The sequence below is a fragment of the Rhamphochromis longiceps genome, linkage group LG22 (genome assembly GCF_057381845.1).
Source record: "Rhamphochromis longiceps isolate RC_006_pf linkage group LG22, R_longiceps_female_GT1.1, whole genome shotgun sequence".
Lineage (NCBI taxonomy): Eukaryota > Metazoa > Chordata > Actinopteri > Cichliformes > Cichlidae > Rhamphochromis > Rhamphochromis longiceps.
This window is the reverse complement of record NC_140577.1, coordinates 31633982-31651453: the sequence shown is the minus strand read 5'-3', so window position 1 is coordinate 31651453 and position 17472 is coordinate 31633982. Positions and strand designations below refer to the sequence as shown.

Below are 17472 nucleotides of genomic sequence, written 5' to 3'. Positions count from 1 at the left end.
CAGCTGTGTTACAGAGCAATCTGCTGCTGCAGAGCAACATGGTGCTCAGCACAATTTCAGAGATAAATTAAATGTAAAAACAGTTCTGACAGTAATCAGACTGCTGAAAAAGATTTATTTACTAAACCTTTGGCTTTTTCAGCAGCCTATAAAATGTAATAAACAACATAAAAAGAACACATTACAATTACATTTTAGGTTCTACCTTACAATATAAAGAACCTTGAGGTGGTGGTTGTTGTGATTCGACGCTGTATAAATAACACTGAAATGAACTGAAATTGAAAAGTTAAATTGAATTAAAAGATTTTGCTACATAAAAAATGTCAGTGCATTCAAAACTTCCACGAGAGAAGAAGAAGAACAGAGAGAAACCCAAGCAGGCTTCCTGTTGTGTTGCTTTGCACCTACAGATACTAAATCCTGTCAGGCTGATTAATACCCGCTTAGAAGGGGAGCAGAGCAGTAATGGCTGGGAGATTTAATCAGGGCAGCTAATGAACGCTTCCACCAACACACACACATGCAGGACACTATAGGCAGACAAGAAACTTCCATCAAAGTCAAAGCCCCTAAACATCAAGACAAACTTTCGTGCTACACATCGCCACACATGACCTCACGTACACTGAAACATAACAAAAATGTTCATCGCCATTAAGATTTGTAACCTCGATTTTTTAACAAGGCTGAAGACATTAGCCGTAGCCATTCTGAGAAATCCCTAAATTTAGTCCATAATCTTTGTCACTATGACCAACAATTAAAACTCTATTCAAAACAGTAATTGTCCAAAGAGGGTTTACCAACCTTAACCTTTTGATTATCAGATTGTTTTGCCAAGCTTTGAGTGTCTCTTTATGCTAAAACGGCGTGAAATCAGTTAGATTATGAAAATTTTAGTTTAGATCTTTTTTCTTTTCTTTTAATTATGTACTTATTTAAGCTAAGTGCCAGACTTTAGTAATAAAACGAGGCCCAACACAGTGCAAAAAAATGCAGTTCCTTGGATGGCCACTTGTGGCAGACTCTAAAAGCAAGCCAATTTCTCTTGAACTTAAAAACCAAAATAAGCATTTTATCAGCCAAGTATAAAACATTGTTTCAGTTTCTTTGGGTAATTTTCTCTTCAAGGCAACGGCACAGGGTATAAAACTTTATTAGGCTTAAGGCTCAAATTTATGCATTAGTAGGGCCACGCGTGCTTTGAGTGACAGGTCAGCTAATTCAAGAGAATTCAAAGTATTTTTAATATGACTAATAACATATCTTGGTTAACTTTACTAACAGATCATCCAAGACGTCTGTGGACCACTTTTAGTGACTGAAATTTTTGCATTTTTTCTCTATTTTTATGTATTCATATGTTAACAATAGAGCTGGGCGATAGAACGATAACGATATGTATCGCGATATAACTTTTTCTCGATAGAAAAATGTAACTATTGCGATAGACCTCGCCGCTCTTGTCCTCTTAAAGAAAAGAAAAAAAGAACAGCCAATCCAAATTAAGTAGCGCAGAGCCGAACCAATCACAGCCGCAGCGTCACGTCACATGACTTGTTACGTACAGCACAAGTGCCAAGCCGCACATGTGTATTTGTTTGGGAAGCAGCCAGCCACCGTACCGCCCGGGTAATGGAGGAAATGAGTGTGCCGACTAGAAAAATCAACCGAGTGTGACCGAAGGTTACCGAAGAGAAAACAGATGATGGTTCCAATGCTGGAGAGATTGTCGAACTGAAGAGCCATAGAAGTTCCGTAGTGTGAAGGTATTTCGGCTATTTCAAGTCTGACAAAAAACAGAGTAGCGCGCACTGTAAATTGTGCCGAAAGCAAGTCTGGAAATACAATAAACTGGTGCATGCGCTACGTCCACACGTACCCGGGTATTTTTGAAAACGCAGAGTTTTCTATGCGTTTGCACCTTTCGTCCACACGTAAACGCCGTTTTTGGTCACTGAAAACGAAGATTTTTAAAAACTCCGGCCAGGGTGGATATTTTTGAAAACTCCGTTTTTGCATTTACGTGTGGACTAGAAAAACGGAGAAAACGCAGCGTCAAAGCTGTGCGCATTTTTTGACGTCACACTGTGCACCACGTTATTGTTTCGGTGAAATGAATTTCTACAATACTGTTACTGTTAATTCTACTCTCTGCAGTGTTTAAATGCTTACATATACACACAGTTACTGTCCCTCCACACATACGACTCGGTTCAGGGCAGGGATAGCTCAGTAGGTAGAGTGGTGGCCCCATGATCGGAAGGTCGGGGGTTCGATTCCCCTGAACAACTACCCTGAGGTACCCCTGAGCAAGGTACCGTCCCTACACACTGCTCCCCGGGCGCCCAGTGGCTGCCCACTGCTTCACTGAGTGAATGGGTTAAATGCAGAGAGGGATTTTCCCCACGGGGACCAATAAAGTACACTTTCTTTCTGCTTCTATGCCCCAGCTTTGTTTACTTTTTCCCACCGAGGCTTCTAGACTTCTGATTGGCCAACATTTCTACACGGTTAGGAATCTAGCGCCACCTGCTACTTTGTCATGTTCATAGCAGCGTTTTCCTTCATTTCTGCCTTTATGTGTGGACGGGATTATTTTTTAAAACGAAAACGGAAAATCTCCGTTTTCAAAAATACCCGTGTACGTGTGGACGTAGCCTCGGTCTCTGACTGGAAGCGCTAATTCGTCATTAGGCTTTTGTCAGACTAAAGTAACTGTTAAAACTGTTTGAAAAGCTAAGCTATACAACAAGGAGAGATTGAGAATTTCCTTTTAGTTCTCAGTTTATTTGATATTGACAAAAGTTAGTCAATTTTGTCTGTTCTTCTGTAAAACAAACTAAGATTTATTTTTAGAATTAATATTTTGTTTCTAAGTGGAATTGACAATTTAGTCTGTTTCGTTTGTTCTATTTTGAAACTTAAACGCTTTAGCGGCTGCCTTTTGTGTAGTTTGCAATATTTGCCTTTATTTATCTGAAAAAGTCTCATGTTCCTTAAGTACATCTACCCTGTTGAACTTATTATGGGAAATAAATATTTAAATAAAAACAAGCTGCTGATTATTTCACATTTTACTTGTGAGCAACGGCACATTTAAATCTTACAAATATAGTTATTTGGCTTATATCGTGATAGATATAGTTATCGCCTGAAATGAAAAAAACATATCGTGATATGAAAAAATCTTATATCGCCCAGCTGTAGTTAACAAGAATTAGCGAATATCTAATCACAGGACACTTTGCTCGTTAGATATTGTTACCTAATAACTAACTAAGGCTGCACAGCCTGTCTTTAAACTTTGGTCACTTGCAGCTCAAAAAAAGGCCAAGAATTCAAAAATGACTTGAGTCTAAAAAAGAAAGAGTCCATACACCAATGGGTGATGTTACGATGTCCATCTTTTATATACAGGATATTATTAATGTCAGGGTCCTGGGTCTCCTGACCCAGCGTTTTAGTTCTTTGTGATTTTTGTATTATTGTACTTGGTGTGAGTTATTCTATGGTTTCTAGTTTCGATCCCTTGCCCTTCTTTTTTTTTTTTTTTTTTTTTTTTTTTTTTTCTAAATGACATCAGAAACAGCAGTATGCGACATTACGTGATGGCAGAGCTTCAGTTCATCCTTTGTCATTTTTTTTTTTTTTTTTTTTAATAAATAGGACAGGGGGAATGAATGAGAGAGAGAGGGGGAGAGAAAGAAAGAAAACCAAAGGGGAGAAGAGACGGTGAGAAGGGGGGGGAAGAGAGAGAAAAAAAAAAAAACTCCTGGGTCACCTGTATGGAGAAAAAAAAAAAACAAACAAACAAACAAAAACAAACAGAGGAGACAGCAAACAACAAAGAGCAACATAATAATAGAGAAAACAAAGCACCATCACAATAAACTAGCTAGTCATAGATATCAGTATTTACTAAGTAATAAACGATATTGTGCAGCACGCAAGATAGACAGCACACAGTGTGCTTTGAGGCAGCAGCCAAGAAAGCTTTAGTCCGCGTCTGTGAATACCCATGTGTGCATACCTGTGTGGATCAGCATGCTTGCATTCCAAAGGTTTCTCCATGTAATGATCTGCTAGGGAGTGTGGGGGGGCCACAGCCCCGTCCTCCAGGGTGTGAAGCGGGTATGGAGGAGATCAAAACTCCAGACATCCAGAGGCCCCCAGAACACAAGAGACCATGGAAGACCAACAGAGGGGCAGCCGCGCCACTGTCCCAGTAAGAGCTGAGGAGAGTCCCAGATGAGGGCTCGCCCAGCAGCCGCGGAGCAGAAGTCAGGGGGAGTTGCAGTGACGCGCCCGTGAGCTCCGCCGGCCCCCAGCTGCGCCTGAGTGACCGAGCCCTAGGCCGAGAGGCCGGGGGCACCCCACCTCCAAAGGGGCCCGAGCGAGCCCCAGGCCCCAGGCCCCGACAAGCGGCCGCCAAGGAGTGAGCCGGTGTGCACCCGGACGCCCACCCCCAGACACAAAGAACCACCAACACACCGACACCTGAGGGAGTCCGCCACCGGCAGGGGAAGTGGTGGTGGGTGGAGATAGGCCTCCAAACCTTGGAGGGCCTGAGGTGTCCCCAGAGAGGTGGCGTCTGATACCCAACCTGACATATAGACACAGACATACAGGCACACACAGACACAAACATCCATTCCCACCCTCATGCTCTCATATGCACTCACTCCACACTCAACCAACGTGGAGACAGACATAAAGAGACACTGTACACACAATCACACTCCCCAAGCGTACTCTACAAACCGGGTCTAGGTACCCTTGCCCCTGGAGGGGGGAATTGCACCCAGACCCAGGTGGTGTTACCCTTTTCCCTGCGGTGGGGAGAGGCAGACCACCCCGACTCCGCAGCAGCAGGGAGGCCCCACACCCCAGACCGCAGTCGGACGGCCAACTCCTCCTACTAGCCCTCCCGCTCCAGCAGGCCGCAGAGAATGGGGGTGGGAGAAGACTCCAAACCTCCCTCCACCCGCTCATTGTAGTGTTGATGCATATGTGTTCTAAGGTGCAATTAAAACCCAGGAGGGCATGGAGCTACCTGCCAAGGAGCAGCAGGTAAGCGCATAGTCCCTCCTGCTAACCCTCAATGACTAAGTGTATTTAAAATTGAGAGGTGGGCAACGACGTCAGGGGTGAGGTATACACCCTGATGGTGATTTGTGCCCACCCCCAAGATCCTATATGTATGTGTAATGAGAGTGTGAATATCCCTTGCCCTTCTCGTTTCTCTGTGTCCCCTCTGTTCTGTGTAAGTCTGTGTCTGCATGTTTGAGTTCCCCTCTGTGTCTCTCGGTTCTTAGAGTCCTCTGCCTTATGGTTTATGTCTCTGTGTTTCTTAGTTGCTGTCTCCACTGTGTCAAGTTCGCGTCTCTGTGTGATCCTTCCTGTTTTACTTTGAAGGTCCGTGTCTTATGTGAATGTGTCCTGCTTTGCTTGTCTCGTCAGTTCTAATTTCCCCCAGCTGTGCTCTCCTTCTGTGTCTCATTCTCCTCGTTACTTCCCAGTGTATTTAGTCCCTGTGTTTCTCTGAGTCAGTGTTGCGTCGTACCCTCAACAAGCTGTGTGTTTTGCCTCCGTGTTGCCAGTGTTTTGTCTCCAGCTCCAGTTCAGTGTTTCTGCTACAGTGTTTTAGTCCACCAGCGTTTTTGTTTGTCTTTTGGTGAGTTTAGTTTAGTAAGAGGTTTTCCCAGCAATAAAGCTGCGCTTTAAGTTGTACTTCTGTGTCTGAGTCCTGCATTTTGGATCCACCACTCCTGCTTGCCTGCCTGCCACACAGCCAACCATGACAATTAACTCATTCACTGCCATTGACGTCTATAGACGTCAATTGAAAAACTTACGTTGACTGCCATTGACGTCTATAGACGTCAATTACGTTTTTCAATGGGAGGGGCTAGAATACAACCTCGGGCAGCTTGTCAGTGAACATCAGACTGCTTGAAATGTATTTTTCACAAAAAGCTCGTTTTCTCCCTTTTTGTGGTCAAAACAGGCATTTTTGGTGGAACCCACCTCTCTTCTACAGCTGATTACTAAAGAATGGAAAATGGTAGAAACAAGCTTTTTTTTTGGATGGAAGAAGAGAGTCTGTTCTTCATTTTGGTAGGTTCAGCGTTTATATGATCATAACACACAGTTTTCTGTGGCTCTTCAAAAATGAGTAAAAATGCTCAAAAACCCTGGCAGTGAATGAGTTAAATAGCCAAAAGTATCATTTCCATATCATTTAAGTGCAACGTCATGTGATAAAAATAACTTTTTGTTTATTCAGGGACATGCAGTTGCTCATGAAGTCCATAAAGTATGTGAGACCCTTTTTTGCACGAGTCTCGATTTAAAATGAAGTCAGCTGGAAGCATTATATAGTCAGCTGGACGCGGCCAGCTCACACAGCTTAACTTAATTACCTGCCTAGCTACAGGGGACAAAATCCGCCCACAGAAAATGGGTGGTCGCAGAGCTGATAAATCTGCCCACGTCTACCCGCATGCATATCTTGAAATTAAGAACCTACTGTGTCATCAATCACCAAGAATTTCAAGTTTGCCCCTGTTGCTGCCGTTAAACAGCAAGAAATTAAATGTTAACAGTCATATAACAATCAGCTGGCTTAAAAATGACTCTTTGTCTGCGCTAGTGAAAAATGTACTAATATGTTGCTTTTTTACTGCTTACATAAGTTCAGATAGATTTCTCTTTGATTTTTTTATACTCTAGACCACTTATCAACACATTCCTGCCTCACAAGACCCTCAGCAAGCTCCCTCACTGTGATGTTTCCAGGGAATCCACCACTCCCTAATGTCTCCTGTTTCCACTCTTATCACTTTGCTGCTGATGAGCATTTAGCATTCGCCGTGTCCCTCTGAAGCAGCTGCTTTTGGCACAGTAACTGGGTCGGACATGATAAAATTGGAAGCAGTGCAAGGCGCTTCTGATAACAGCAGCCTCTGTGCTTGAGAGTGAGAACAATGCATCGAATAGGAGGTGGGAGGGACTCTAGCAAAGATGGCAATTCCTGTGTTTTGTTGGATTTAACTGTCAAAAAAGAGACTATTTTTGTGACGATGAAACATTAAGAGAAGATTAGCCCTCCACGTTATTGTCTGTGTTTAAAAGCTGCTATTTAAGTGCTCCTACCTGTGAACGGGCAGATTTAGATCTATGTTCGTCAGCAGGGGAAGGACAGTCGAGCAGAATGTTGGTTTCCTCCCTTCGAGTGTCCTTATGTTGATGCACGATTGCTTTTTCAGCGTGCTTTTATAGATTTGCGAGCCCAGCATGCACAGAATTAAAATTATTGATTTGTACGAGTGTGTTTGTAGCGCGTGCTGTCGAAGTAAAGCACGCATACGAAGGTTATGTCTGGCTGAGAAACGTCTGAAGAATAGCACTTCAAAGGGACAGATTCGAATGAGAAACTACGAGAAAAATTTGGGAAACTTTACGCAAGCAAAGAGAAAATTGGGGACAAGGCAGTGGTAAAGTTTTCACCCAGGGTTAGACTTTAAAATATCTAGATTCTGAAATTTTTAAAAAAGTATTACTCTCTCTCTCACCAGGGCTTTTGGAAGCCATCTTCTCGGACTCTTTTGGCGTTCTGAATAGCACAGGCTGACTTGGAGGGCTGCTTCCTCCCATGCTAATGCTCTGAACGTGGACGATGTACTCGGTGTCCTCATCCAGATCCCACAATGCACAGGAGCGTGTGGTGGTGTTCACTTCCTGGATGAACCTCAGCATGCGTACATCCTTCTTCTGCAGAAGCACAAAGATCAGAAAGGCAGAAGTGTACATTTTGTATTTGTTTTTTCCCCCGATATGCCAGTACCCACTTGTGAATTCTTTGGCATGAAAAGGGTGACATTTCCATACATTTCCGTATATATATATATATATATATATATATATATATATCCACTTAAAATAATAGGCTTAGCAATACTTCCTTTCTTCTTGTTAGTGAATATTCCCAGGGTGCACGCTTTATCAAGTTCAGATTTCTAGTGGCAAAGTCCAATTTTCCTGGTTAGGTCTGATGTGGTGCAAATGCAAACACGTCTCTCTTGGTTAATAGAAAGGAAAATGCTGAAATAAAGCCTTCTGGGGTTTTTTTTTGGTTTTTTTACAATGTAATTAAGCATAAAGAAAGAGAGACAGACAGAGAGAGAGCCTCTCTGGCAGTGTACACTCTGCTAGAAATGTACATTATTATCCAGCTAGGGCTGCTTACTCAGGTCAATTGGCTCCTGCTAGATTAAAAGTAAGGCACCTTGGGGGCACTTTTGTTTACCAGGCAATTAAAGAAGCAGATTTCTTAAACCATTAAAACTTCATGTAGACAAGAGGTGCATTTGAAAAAGTACATTTGAAAGTGTTTCTTAATGTGGCCTCAGAAACTAAACTAGAAACTGGCCTAGAGAACCCTCTAATATTAAACCAACTGGAAAATCTCATATATGGCACATTAGTCGCTTTGGCTTGACCACAGTGGCCGTGCATCTGCAAGCTTCTTTGCAACCCACCTTCATGCCAGCTTCTCCTCATATGTTGTATCTACATGTGCATTTGGGAAGGTTGGATTTGTATTTGGCAATACGGCCAAATACAAGTTTCTGATATTTTTTTTAAGCTATGATTTTCTGACTTTGGATTTCACATGCTTTTTTTTTTGGTGTTTATTTATGTTAAACCTGTGGTTTGAAGGTGCCATATTTCACACTATATATGGAATTAGCCATTAGCCAATAGATGTACAGACAACTATCCCTGGACCTTTTTAACTGTGAAGAAAACCTCAAATGTGATGATCTTCTGGCAACTTTTCCTGTCGTAATACAAATACTTTTAAAAAATAATTTTAAACAGATTCATGGGTATTTATTTGATATTGATATCTAAAGTAGGGATCCGAATATCCAATAATTGGACATTGGTGACAAACAGGGGTTAAAATGTGATTTGGCAGGTGGTGCAACCCTAAGTTCTGGTGTAACAGTAAAAGTGGGGATATGACTCGCTTAGTAATAAGTGACATAATCACTGGACTGTGATCTCTAGTAGATTTGTTTGGTGAACAGGCTGTGGTTAGCTGGCTGCTTGTTCTGAGGTATGCTGCTCTTTATGGGTTCAGTTCTACAACATAAAGCAGAAGACTGATGACTCCTTTTAAAATTAAGTCCTGTTATTTTCAAGCGTTAGCTAAATGAACTCCATTTGTGGTCAAAAACTGCATGTCTAGACTATCCTATGTCTAGAACTGTCAAAAATAATTTAAGGTTTTGCAGACTTTGCCCACAAATAAGGTTTTTAAAGCTTTTTCCTTGTGGGGGTTATTTTTTTACCACCATCTTTATTCTCTCTCACTCTCTTACATCTCTGCAGCTATCCTGGACTTAACCTCCTAAGACCCGAACTCTTCCACGGCATGCATTTTTAATTTCTCTTTGCTATTTGGGCTGATTGGGACCTGATGGTATGTAAAAACAAAGAATTACGTGATTTTTTTTTTAACCTGATTTTCGTTTCTGAGAAAAATGAGATCCACATATGAGGACATTCGCTTTATATTTTGATAGAACAGTGGCAGTATAATGTCCTCGTAAGTGGATATCAGGCCCTTGTAGAGAAAAATGTATTATTTTGGTCTAGACAACCCTAAAATGTGATGTCCACATATGTGGACGCCAGGTCCTAGGAGGTTAAAGTAGCAGCGATATATGACCTCTGAATAACATTTAAATGATCATTTAATGTGTTGTCAAAGCCATTTCACAATATGAAATAACCTAATAAGCATCACATGTAGAGATCTGATGTGTGATTAAAATTTACATTTCCAGTTCATCAAATGTCACCTGCTGAGCAGTCGTTACCTACCACAGAAATGGTTTGTTTGTTTGTTGAACTGTTTGACACATTGCATTTAAATTTTTTAAAAAAAGTTACTCTGCTTTTTCTCACTTCCCTTGAGTAGAGCTGAAGCGCCACAGACTCAACTTTACTGACATCTGCAGCATGGATGCAGTGACAGTGACAAAAAAGAGAAAACTATGTGGGCAGGTGGAACCAGGTGGTGACTTAACTGTCCCCATGGCATCAGCTGCATGAAAAATGAACTTTTTTGACATTATTTTGTATTTAACTCCATACCAGAATGCGGTCCTGAATTGCTCCAGCCCAATTTAACCCAAGATGACAACGGTCTAATCTACTCAAATCTGTTCTGTACTGTAGCAACAATACACCATTTGGGAGCAGGAGAACAGTTTGCAGGGCTCATTCATGCCTACGATGCCTATAGTGTTTTGTTTTTCCTAAGCAGTCGTTTTTGAGTAAGCCAGAAACAGTTTTCAAATTGTTTGACACAACTGAGGAGCTTCCTCAGTTGTGTCAAACCTACATGGATCTGTGTGAAAAAGTGATTGCCCCCTGAACCTAATAGCTGGTTGGGCCACCCTTAGCAGCAACAACTGCAATCAAGCGTTTGTGACAACTGGCATTGAGTCTTTTACATCTGTGGAGGAATTTTGGCTCATTCATCTTTGCAGAATTGTTGTAATGCAGCCACAGTGGAGGGTTTTCTAGCATGAACTGCCTTTTTAGGGTCATGTCACAGCCTCTCAATCGGATTCAGGTCAAGACGTTGACACTCCAAGGTATTCATTTTGTTTTTCTTAAGCTACCTGGTCTTTAAGTGACGTATGAATCCTGCTTCCGGGTCCAAACTACTCTGCGTTTATTAAGGCTGTTGTGTTTTTAACATGTTTTAATGCTTTTGTATTTTGTTCTATTCAATCTGACCAAGCCCCTAAAAAAAGTCAGTGATCACTGTCGGCCTCTCTCGATCTACCACTATTCATTTTAAAACCTTACAATGTAACTAGAGCCCAGCCAATCCAGCAGTATATTAATGACTAACCTCGTATTGTGGATGGATTATCTCAGTTGTTCTCCTGACTGAAGTTTGGTCCGTTTACAGCATCCTGCCATGCGATTGCATTTGTCCCTAACCCTCGGGAACCCTCACATTAACTTTTATCGAGTGGAAAAAAGTTAGCGTTCATCCTCCAGCTTCACTGTGCTAATGTGTTTATATTATGCTAACCACAGCTGTGCAGCTAGCCACCACGTAGCACAACTTCATGTAACCCTACAAACGTCACTACTGTTTAGTTTTCTGTCTTCATTTAAGTCGGAAGCGATAGCAGAGCTGTACGTTTTAATTTCTTCAGAATTCCTTCAGTCAGAGCGTGATGCATTATTTTTAGGTGGAAACTAGCGAGCTAGCTCCCTGCTAACTTCTAACTGCTAAATTTCATAAATTCTGTTTTCATGGATGTCTGGATGTTAAGCTTAATTGTTGCACCTGGTAAAGCAGCCACACTGATCATTTTATTAAAGATAAAAAAATTTAGACAGTTTTTAACTTTCAGTGATGCCGCAGTGTTCATTTGACTTTGGGACCTGAATAGGAGTTTGGACCTGTACACGGCTAATGACGTCAGACTTAAACCAGATTTAAAGGTAGAGGACTCCGAGGTTGCTGGTGTGTTTCAGATCATTGGCCTGCTGCAGGATCCAAGTGCATCACTGGCATATTTAGCAGATACCCAAAGTCAAAGTATTAGTACCAAATCAGTACTCAGAATTCCAGGAGTACTGATATTCTAGGAATGGGGCTACACTATATAAAAGTCGTACTCCGTTTGATTAAGTCATCATTTTTGACTCGCTCTCCACACATAACATACTCACACAACACATTAGAGCCTGAACAACATACAGGGAGTGCAGAATTATTAGGCAAGTTGTATTTTTGAGGAATAATTTTATTATTGAACAACAATCATGTTCGCAATGAACCCAAAAAACTCATTAATATCAAAGCTGAATGTTTTTGGAAGTAGTTTTTAGTTTGTTTTTAGTTTTAGCTATTTTAGGGGGATATCTGTGTGTGCAGGTGACTATTACTGTGCATAATTATTAGGCAACTTAACAAAAAACAAATATATACCCATTTCAATTATTTATTTTTACCAGTGAAACCAATATAACATCTCCACATTCACAAATATACATTTCTGACATTCAAAAACAAAACAAAAACAAATCAGCGACCAATATAGCCACCTTTCTTTGCAAGGACACTCAAAAGCCTGCCATCCATGGATTCTGTCAGTGTTTTGATCTGTTCACCATCAACATTGCGTGCAGCAGCAACCACAGCCTCCCAGACACTGTTCAGAGAGGTGTACTGTTTTCCCTCCTTGTAAATCTCACATTTGATGATGGACCACAGGTTCTCAATGGGGTTCAGATCAGGTGAACAAGGTGGCCATGTCATTAGTTTTTCTTCTTTTATACCCTTTCTTGCCAGCCACGCTGTGGAGTACTTGGACGCGTGTGATGGAGCATTGTCCTGCATGAAAATCATGTTTTTCTTGAAGGATGCAGACTTCTTCCTGTACCACTGCTTGAAGAAGGTGTCTTCCAGAAACTGGCAGTAGGACTGGGAGTTGAGCTTGACTCCATCCTCAACCCGAAAAGGCCCCACAAGCTCATCTTTGATGATACCAGCCCAAACCAGTACTCCACCTCCACCTTGCTGGCGTCTGAGTCGGACTGGAGCTCTCTGCCCTTTACCATCCAGCCACGGGCCCATCCATCTGGCCCATCAAGACTCACTCTCATTTCATCAGTCCACATCACCTAATATGCTTAATTGGTAGTAGGCTTTCGAGCCTATACAGCTTGGAGTAAGACAACATGCATGAAGAGGATGATGTGGACAAAATACTCATTTGCCTAATAATTCTGCACTCCCTGTATATACTATATAACAATATATCAGCATCGGCAATATGTAGGGCGTTATTAGGCATTTGCAAATATATATGTGTTGCATAGTTTGTCCACCAGAGGGCACTCTGTAACTCTGTCACGCAAACACAAACCAGCTGATGCGAGCATAGCTGGCTGAATGTAAATGCGCAATCCATGGCTTGTGACAATGAAATGAGATTATTTTTAAACTGCATCGTCATATTACCTTATCAGTGGCTTATAAGAAACTACACATAACAAACGTTAGCGAAAACTACTTATGTTACGTATGCTGAAAGTTAAAAAATAATATATCGGCCGGTAAATCGCATCTCTAAATCACCAAATATTGATATTTATATCAGTCCTGCTGGGCTTTACAACACATGTAGCGGTACCTGTTGGGTGATGGCAAATCCGATGACAGGGTCTCCCTCCAAGATTTCCCACGTAACCACAGCAGAGTTAACCTCGAGTTCTCTGATGGTCACATTGAGCGGTGCTGACAGCAGGGTGTCTGACGCACATGCACGGCCAGAGGAAAGAAATAAAAAGAGACAGGCCATAAATATTCTTTACACTTTATAACTATAAACGCTACAACTTGAACAAATCGTCCCCCCTCTCACTCTCTCTCTCGCTGTGCTCTCGCTCTCTCCTTCCTTAAGATCTTCTCTTCACCTCCTACAAATTAATCCCTCTCCTTTCATTAATACCGGCCCTAATAAAGCACATACATGTCTCCTGGTGTTTCCCTTGAAAAAACACTTTTTCCATTCTCTCTCTGTTCTTCTTTCACGCACACTTTCGCATCTTTAACTTTTCCTCTCTTCTTTCTCCTCCACATATCTCATTAAACCATGACTCTTGAGGAAAAACAAAAAACAAAAACACGATGCATTTATCAATCAGAAAATTAACTTTGACGGACTAAATTACAGTCTTTCTTAACATTTTTCATTTCTTAGCTGCGAAGGTAGCAGAGAGTAAAGTGTGTATGGTTATGTGAGAGTTAAGACCAACTCATGGTCTTCTACGATTACAGACAGAGTTGTATTTCCCATGAGCCTGACTTGTAATGCAACATCAGAATCAGACCTTGACATCGTACACACAAGGATGATAACGCCCATGTGCACACACACATGAAACTGTCACTGAGAGGGACATTTATCTATTTTGTCACATAAATATTCTGTTGAATACGCGGAAATTCCAGTTAATCAAAATCTTTGATAGATTAAATGACACCTGCAAACTATAACTGGAGTCACTGAACTGTCCACTGTGTTTCTGCTGAGTCTTTTGGAGACATTTTAGTGGATGTTTATGAGGAGTAAAAACCATTCAAGAATTTTGTGCTTCTTATTAGTCTGGTAGTTGGCACTAATTTGCATATACCCAATATTTGGCCACACCTCTTTATCTCTGAATTCAGGTGTTTTCAGTCCCATGGCCATAGCTGAATAAGGTCAAGCACCCATTCATGCAGTCTACCTCTTTAGCACAAGTTATTCTAAAGAGCTCGCTGTAATAGGATGATACCAACAAGTCCGTTTTTGAAATTTCTTCCAGTTCAAGATACTCAACAATAAACTGCACACAGTATTATTGCACATATATATTTAAGAACCACAGCAACTCGACCCAACACTCTGCTGACTCTGTAATTGCAGAGCTACAAACCTCTGATATTAACATCAGCATAAAAGCTGTGCACCAGGAGCTTCATGCCATGGGTTTACAAAAAAAATCCTTGTAATCGCTTTGGTTGCTTGCAGACTGTGGTGGCTGTCTGTAACTTGCATGAAGGATTTGTCTGCAAATATTCATCAACTGCTTGCTGAGTGGTAGTAAAACGTGGAAAAGATGAGGTGAAAACCAGAACTGGAGACCACTTGAGTGAAACCTGTGTCTTACTGCTGCAGCCAAACACATTTCAAAAGGTGAACCGGTGAACTGAACACCAGTGTTTGTTCATATATCTTCACTTCTGGCTCTAATAAAACTAACACGATGGCAGCCAGAAGACTTTAAAAAACAGAGAGCAAGGAATCAATGGGTGATGCCGCCACTGCTATATCTGTCTTTTATATACAGTCTATGGTCAGCAGCAGTGGATAGCTGTTTCTGGCCTGTGCACAGTTTGTACTTCACTATCTATTTTTGTCATTTCGTGCCATTAAAAAAGGAAATTAATGGTCATTCCCAACCCCTGAGCGACCGTGGCTCAGGGGTTGGGAATCGCATCTGTAACTGGAAGGTCGTCGGTTTGATCCCTGGCCTCTCTGTCCTGGTCATTGTGTCCTTGCGCAAGACACTTTACCCTACTTGCCTACTGGTGTTGGCCAGAGGGGCCGATGGCGCGATATGGCAGCCTCGCTTCTGTCAGTCTGCCCCAGGGCAGCTGTGGCTACAACTGTAGCTGCCTCCACCAGTGTGTGAATGTGAGAGTGAATGAATAGTGGCATTGTAAAGTGCTTTGGGTGCCTTGAAAAGCGCTGTATAAATCCAATCCATTATTATTATTATTATTATAACTCCTGGCCGCTCTACCATCTGTCCTCCCGCTGAAGTCAGCCCATTGTTGCACAATTGCACAGGAAAAACAATTTTTGATTTTATTTGCACCATTTTTTAGCTCTGACTGGACAAGCTCCTTTCAAGCTTTTTCTTTGAAAATATTGTTACCAGGAGAAACGCCGTCAGTCATGTGACACTGTTGCATTAAACCGCTGCAAATATTGAGCACACAATCTTGAGACTTGTTCTTGGAGTTAAAAAGTGTTGTTACAGGAAAAACAAGAATGTACTTTATTTTCTTCCCTCCCTTTCTGCTTGCTGATAACACAATCATCACAGTACAGTGTGTTACATCATGTTGGTGAAATTCATTTTTGGTAGGCGACAAACTCAGTTGAGTGGCTCCCAAAGGCTGCATGTGAATGTGTGTGTATGTGTGTGTTTGCTGATGCAGAGTAAATGTGTGATGTGTTCCCAAGTACTGTACGGGCATGATCCATCGCTATGACTCCCTGTTTGACTGGCCGTTTTCTCGCTGTTTATCTTCCTGTTCTCACACAGACACAGAAACAATGCAATGGCAGAGAGGGATTCCCGTCCATTCTTAAAACGTTTGCTGCAGATTAACAAAAATTCCCTCTTAAAACTACATCCATTCCCAGCCTCGGGAAGCCAAAATATCAAATCTCTAGAGGCCGAGATAAATCCCACATGAGCTTATTGCCAAGATTTGGGCTTTTCACGCGACTGTCATCTATCAGCTTATCATCAGGATGCAGTGTAACCAAGATCTTACGCATGAGATGAACATATGTTGCCGCAGGTTAGAAACATGCGATATCGTACAAGATAGATGAGATAGTCCCCCAGCCCCCAACCCCACACACGCATGAACATATAGGAGGATTGGACCTGCTGTACGTAGAGGCTTTACATGGAAGTAACTCAATCACATTTCACATCCCTTCAGGACACTGGATGGATGAACCTGCACATTTTTAAAGCAGCTACTAGAGATTATCTCCCCAAACAATGAAGAATTTTCAGAAAATGGTGAAAAAATGCCAACTGAAATATTCCAGGAGCCAAAATGATGCTCACTAATATCTTGTTTTGTCTGACACAAGAGAAAGTGGCAAATACTCACATCTGAGAAAATGACCACTGATTGGTCAGTTAGTCAACTAAAATGTAAAGCTCTAATGCTCGTTTAGTCTTTACTTGAATTTAACAGTCATCTGAGAACTTACTGAGCCAATCACACGGTGCCACAAAGACTGGGGTTTTTTTGAATGACACTTTTCTAGAAACATTTATACAAACTGGGATTAAACTGTCACTCTGATGCAGTGTGAGACCAACTTGTGTCAGCCATTTTTTTGGCATCACTAAAGCTCACTGTGTCCACCTATAGCTGATGCACGCACATGCAGTGTGTCACGTCAGGTGGCTTCCCAAAAAGGGATGAAATGCACACCAAATGCATGACATCAGTCAGCTGCTGCCAAATAATACTAAAATAAAAGCACAACGACATGTGTTTAATCGGCCCGCTGCATCAACTCACATTTACTCGCAACGATCGCTCATCAACCTGTGGTAAAACTCACCGGCATTAACGGAGGACGCTGAGAGGAAGCCCAGCAGGAGCAGCAGCACCGCCGCAGACAAGCCTGGTTTAGCCATCCTCCTGCTTCTTCTGGTGAGGCTTCACATCCTGTGCGGCCCATTTATAGCATGGCGTTTAACGGGAGGAGGCGAGCATCCCCCGGTTAGGGTACCGGAGAGAGGAGGTACTTGTTGTACCGGAGACCGGGCTCACCTGAACTTGGACTCTGCAGCAGCAGAAGCGCAACAACGGCCAGAGGAGAGGAGGAGGGTTAAGGGGAGGGTGGGGAAAGGGACGGGGTGGTGGTGGTGCACGATGCCGTTCTCAGTTGTCTCGGTGGACACCTCACAACGACGGCCCTTCGACCACCGGCGGACTTCCAGGCTGGCTGTGATGGAAAGTCGGCGCAGAGAGGATTTCAGTATGCGGAGAGGTGGAAGAAGTGCGCAAGTGCTGCAGAGTGCAACGTGCAGCCACGGCTTATGACTCTCTCT

General features: G+C 42.2%; 1 protein-coding gene across 1 annotated transcript in view; it reads right to left on the bottom strand.

The window, feature by feature from the left end:
• The window catches only part of fndc5b (fibronectin type III domain containing 5b), a 33261-nt gene extending 16046 nt beyond the window's left edge, over window positions 1-17215 (bottom strand). Inside the window, exons 1-3 of the mRNA XM_085396173.1 lie at window positions 16980-17215; window positions 13245-13363; window positions 7581-7779 (exon numbers count right to left, since the gene is read on the bottom strand). Of these exons, the coding sequence (XP_085252299.1) occupies window positions 7581-7779; window positions 13245-13363; window positions 16980-17055 (394 nt within the window). The 5' untranslated portion in view covers window positions 17056-17215. The remainder of the gene's footprint in view (window positions 1-7580; window positions 7780-13244; window positions 13364-16979) is intronic.
• Window positions 17216-17472: the final 257 nt, after the last annotated feature.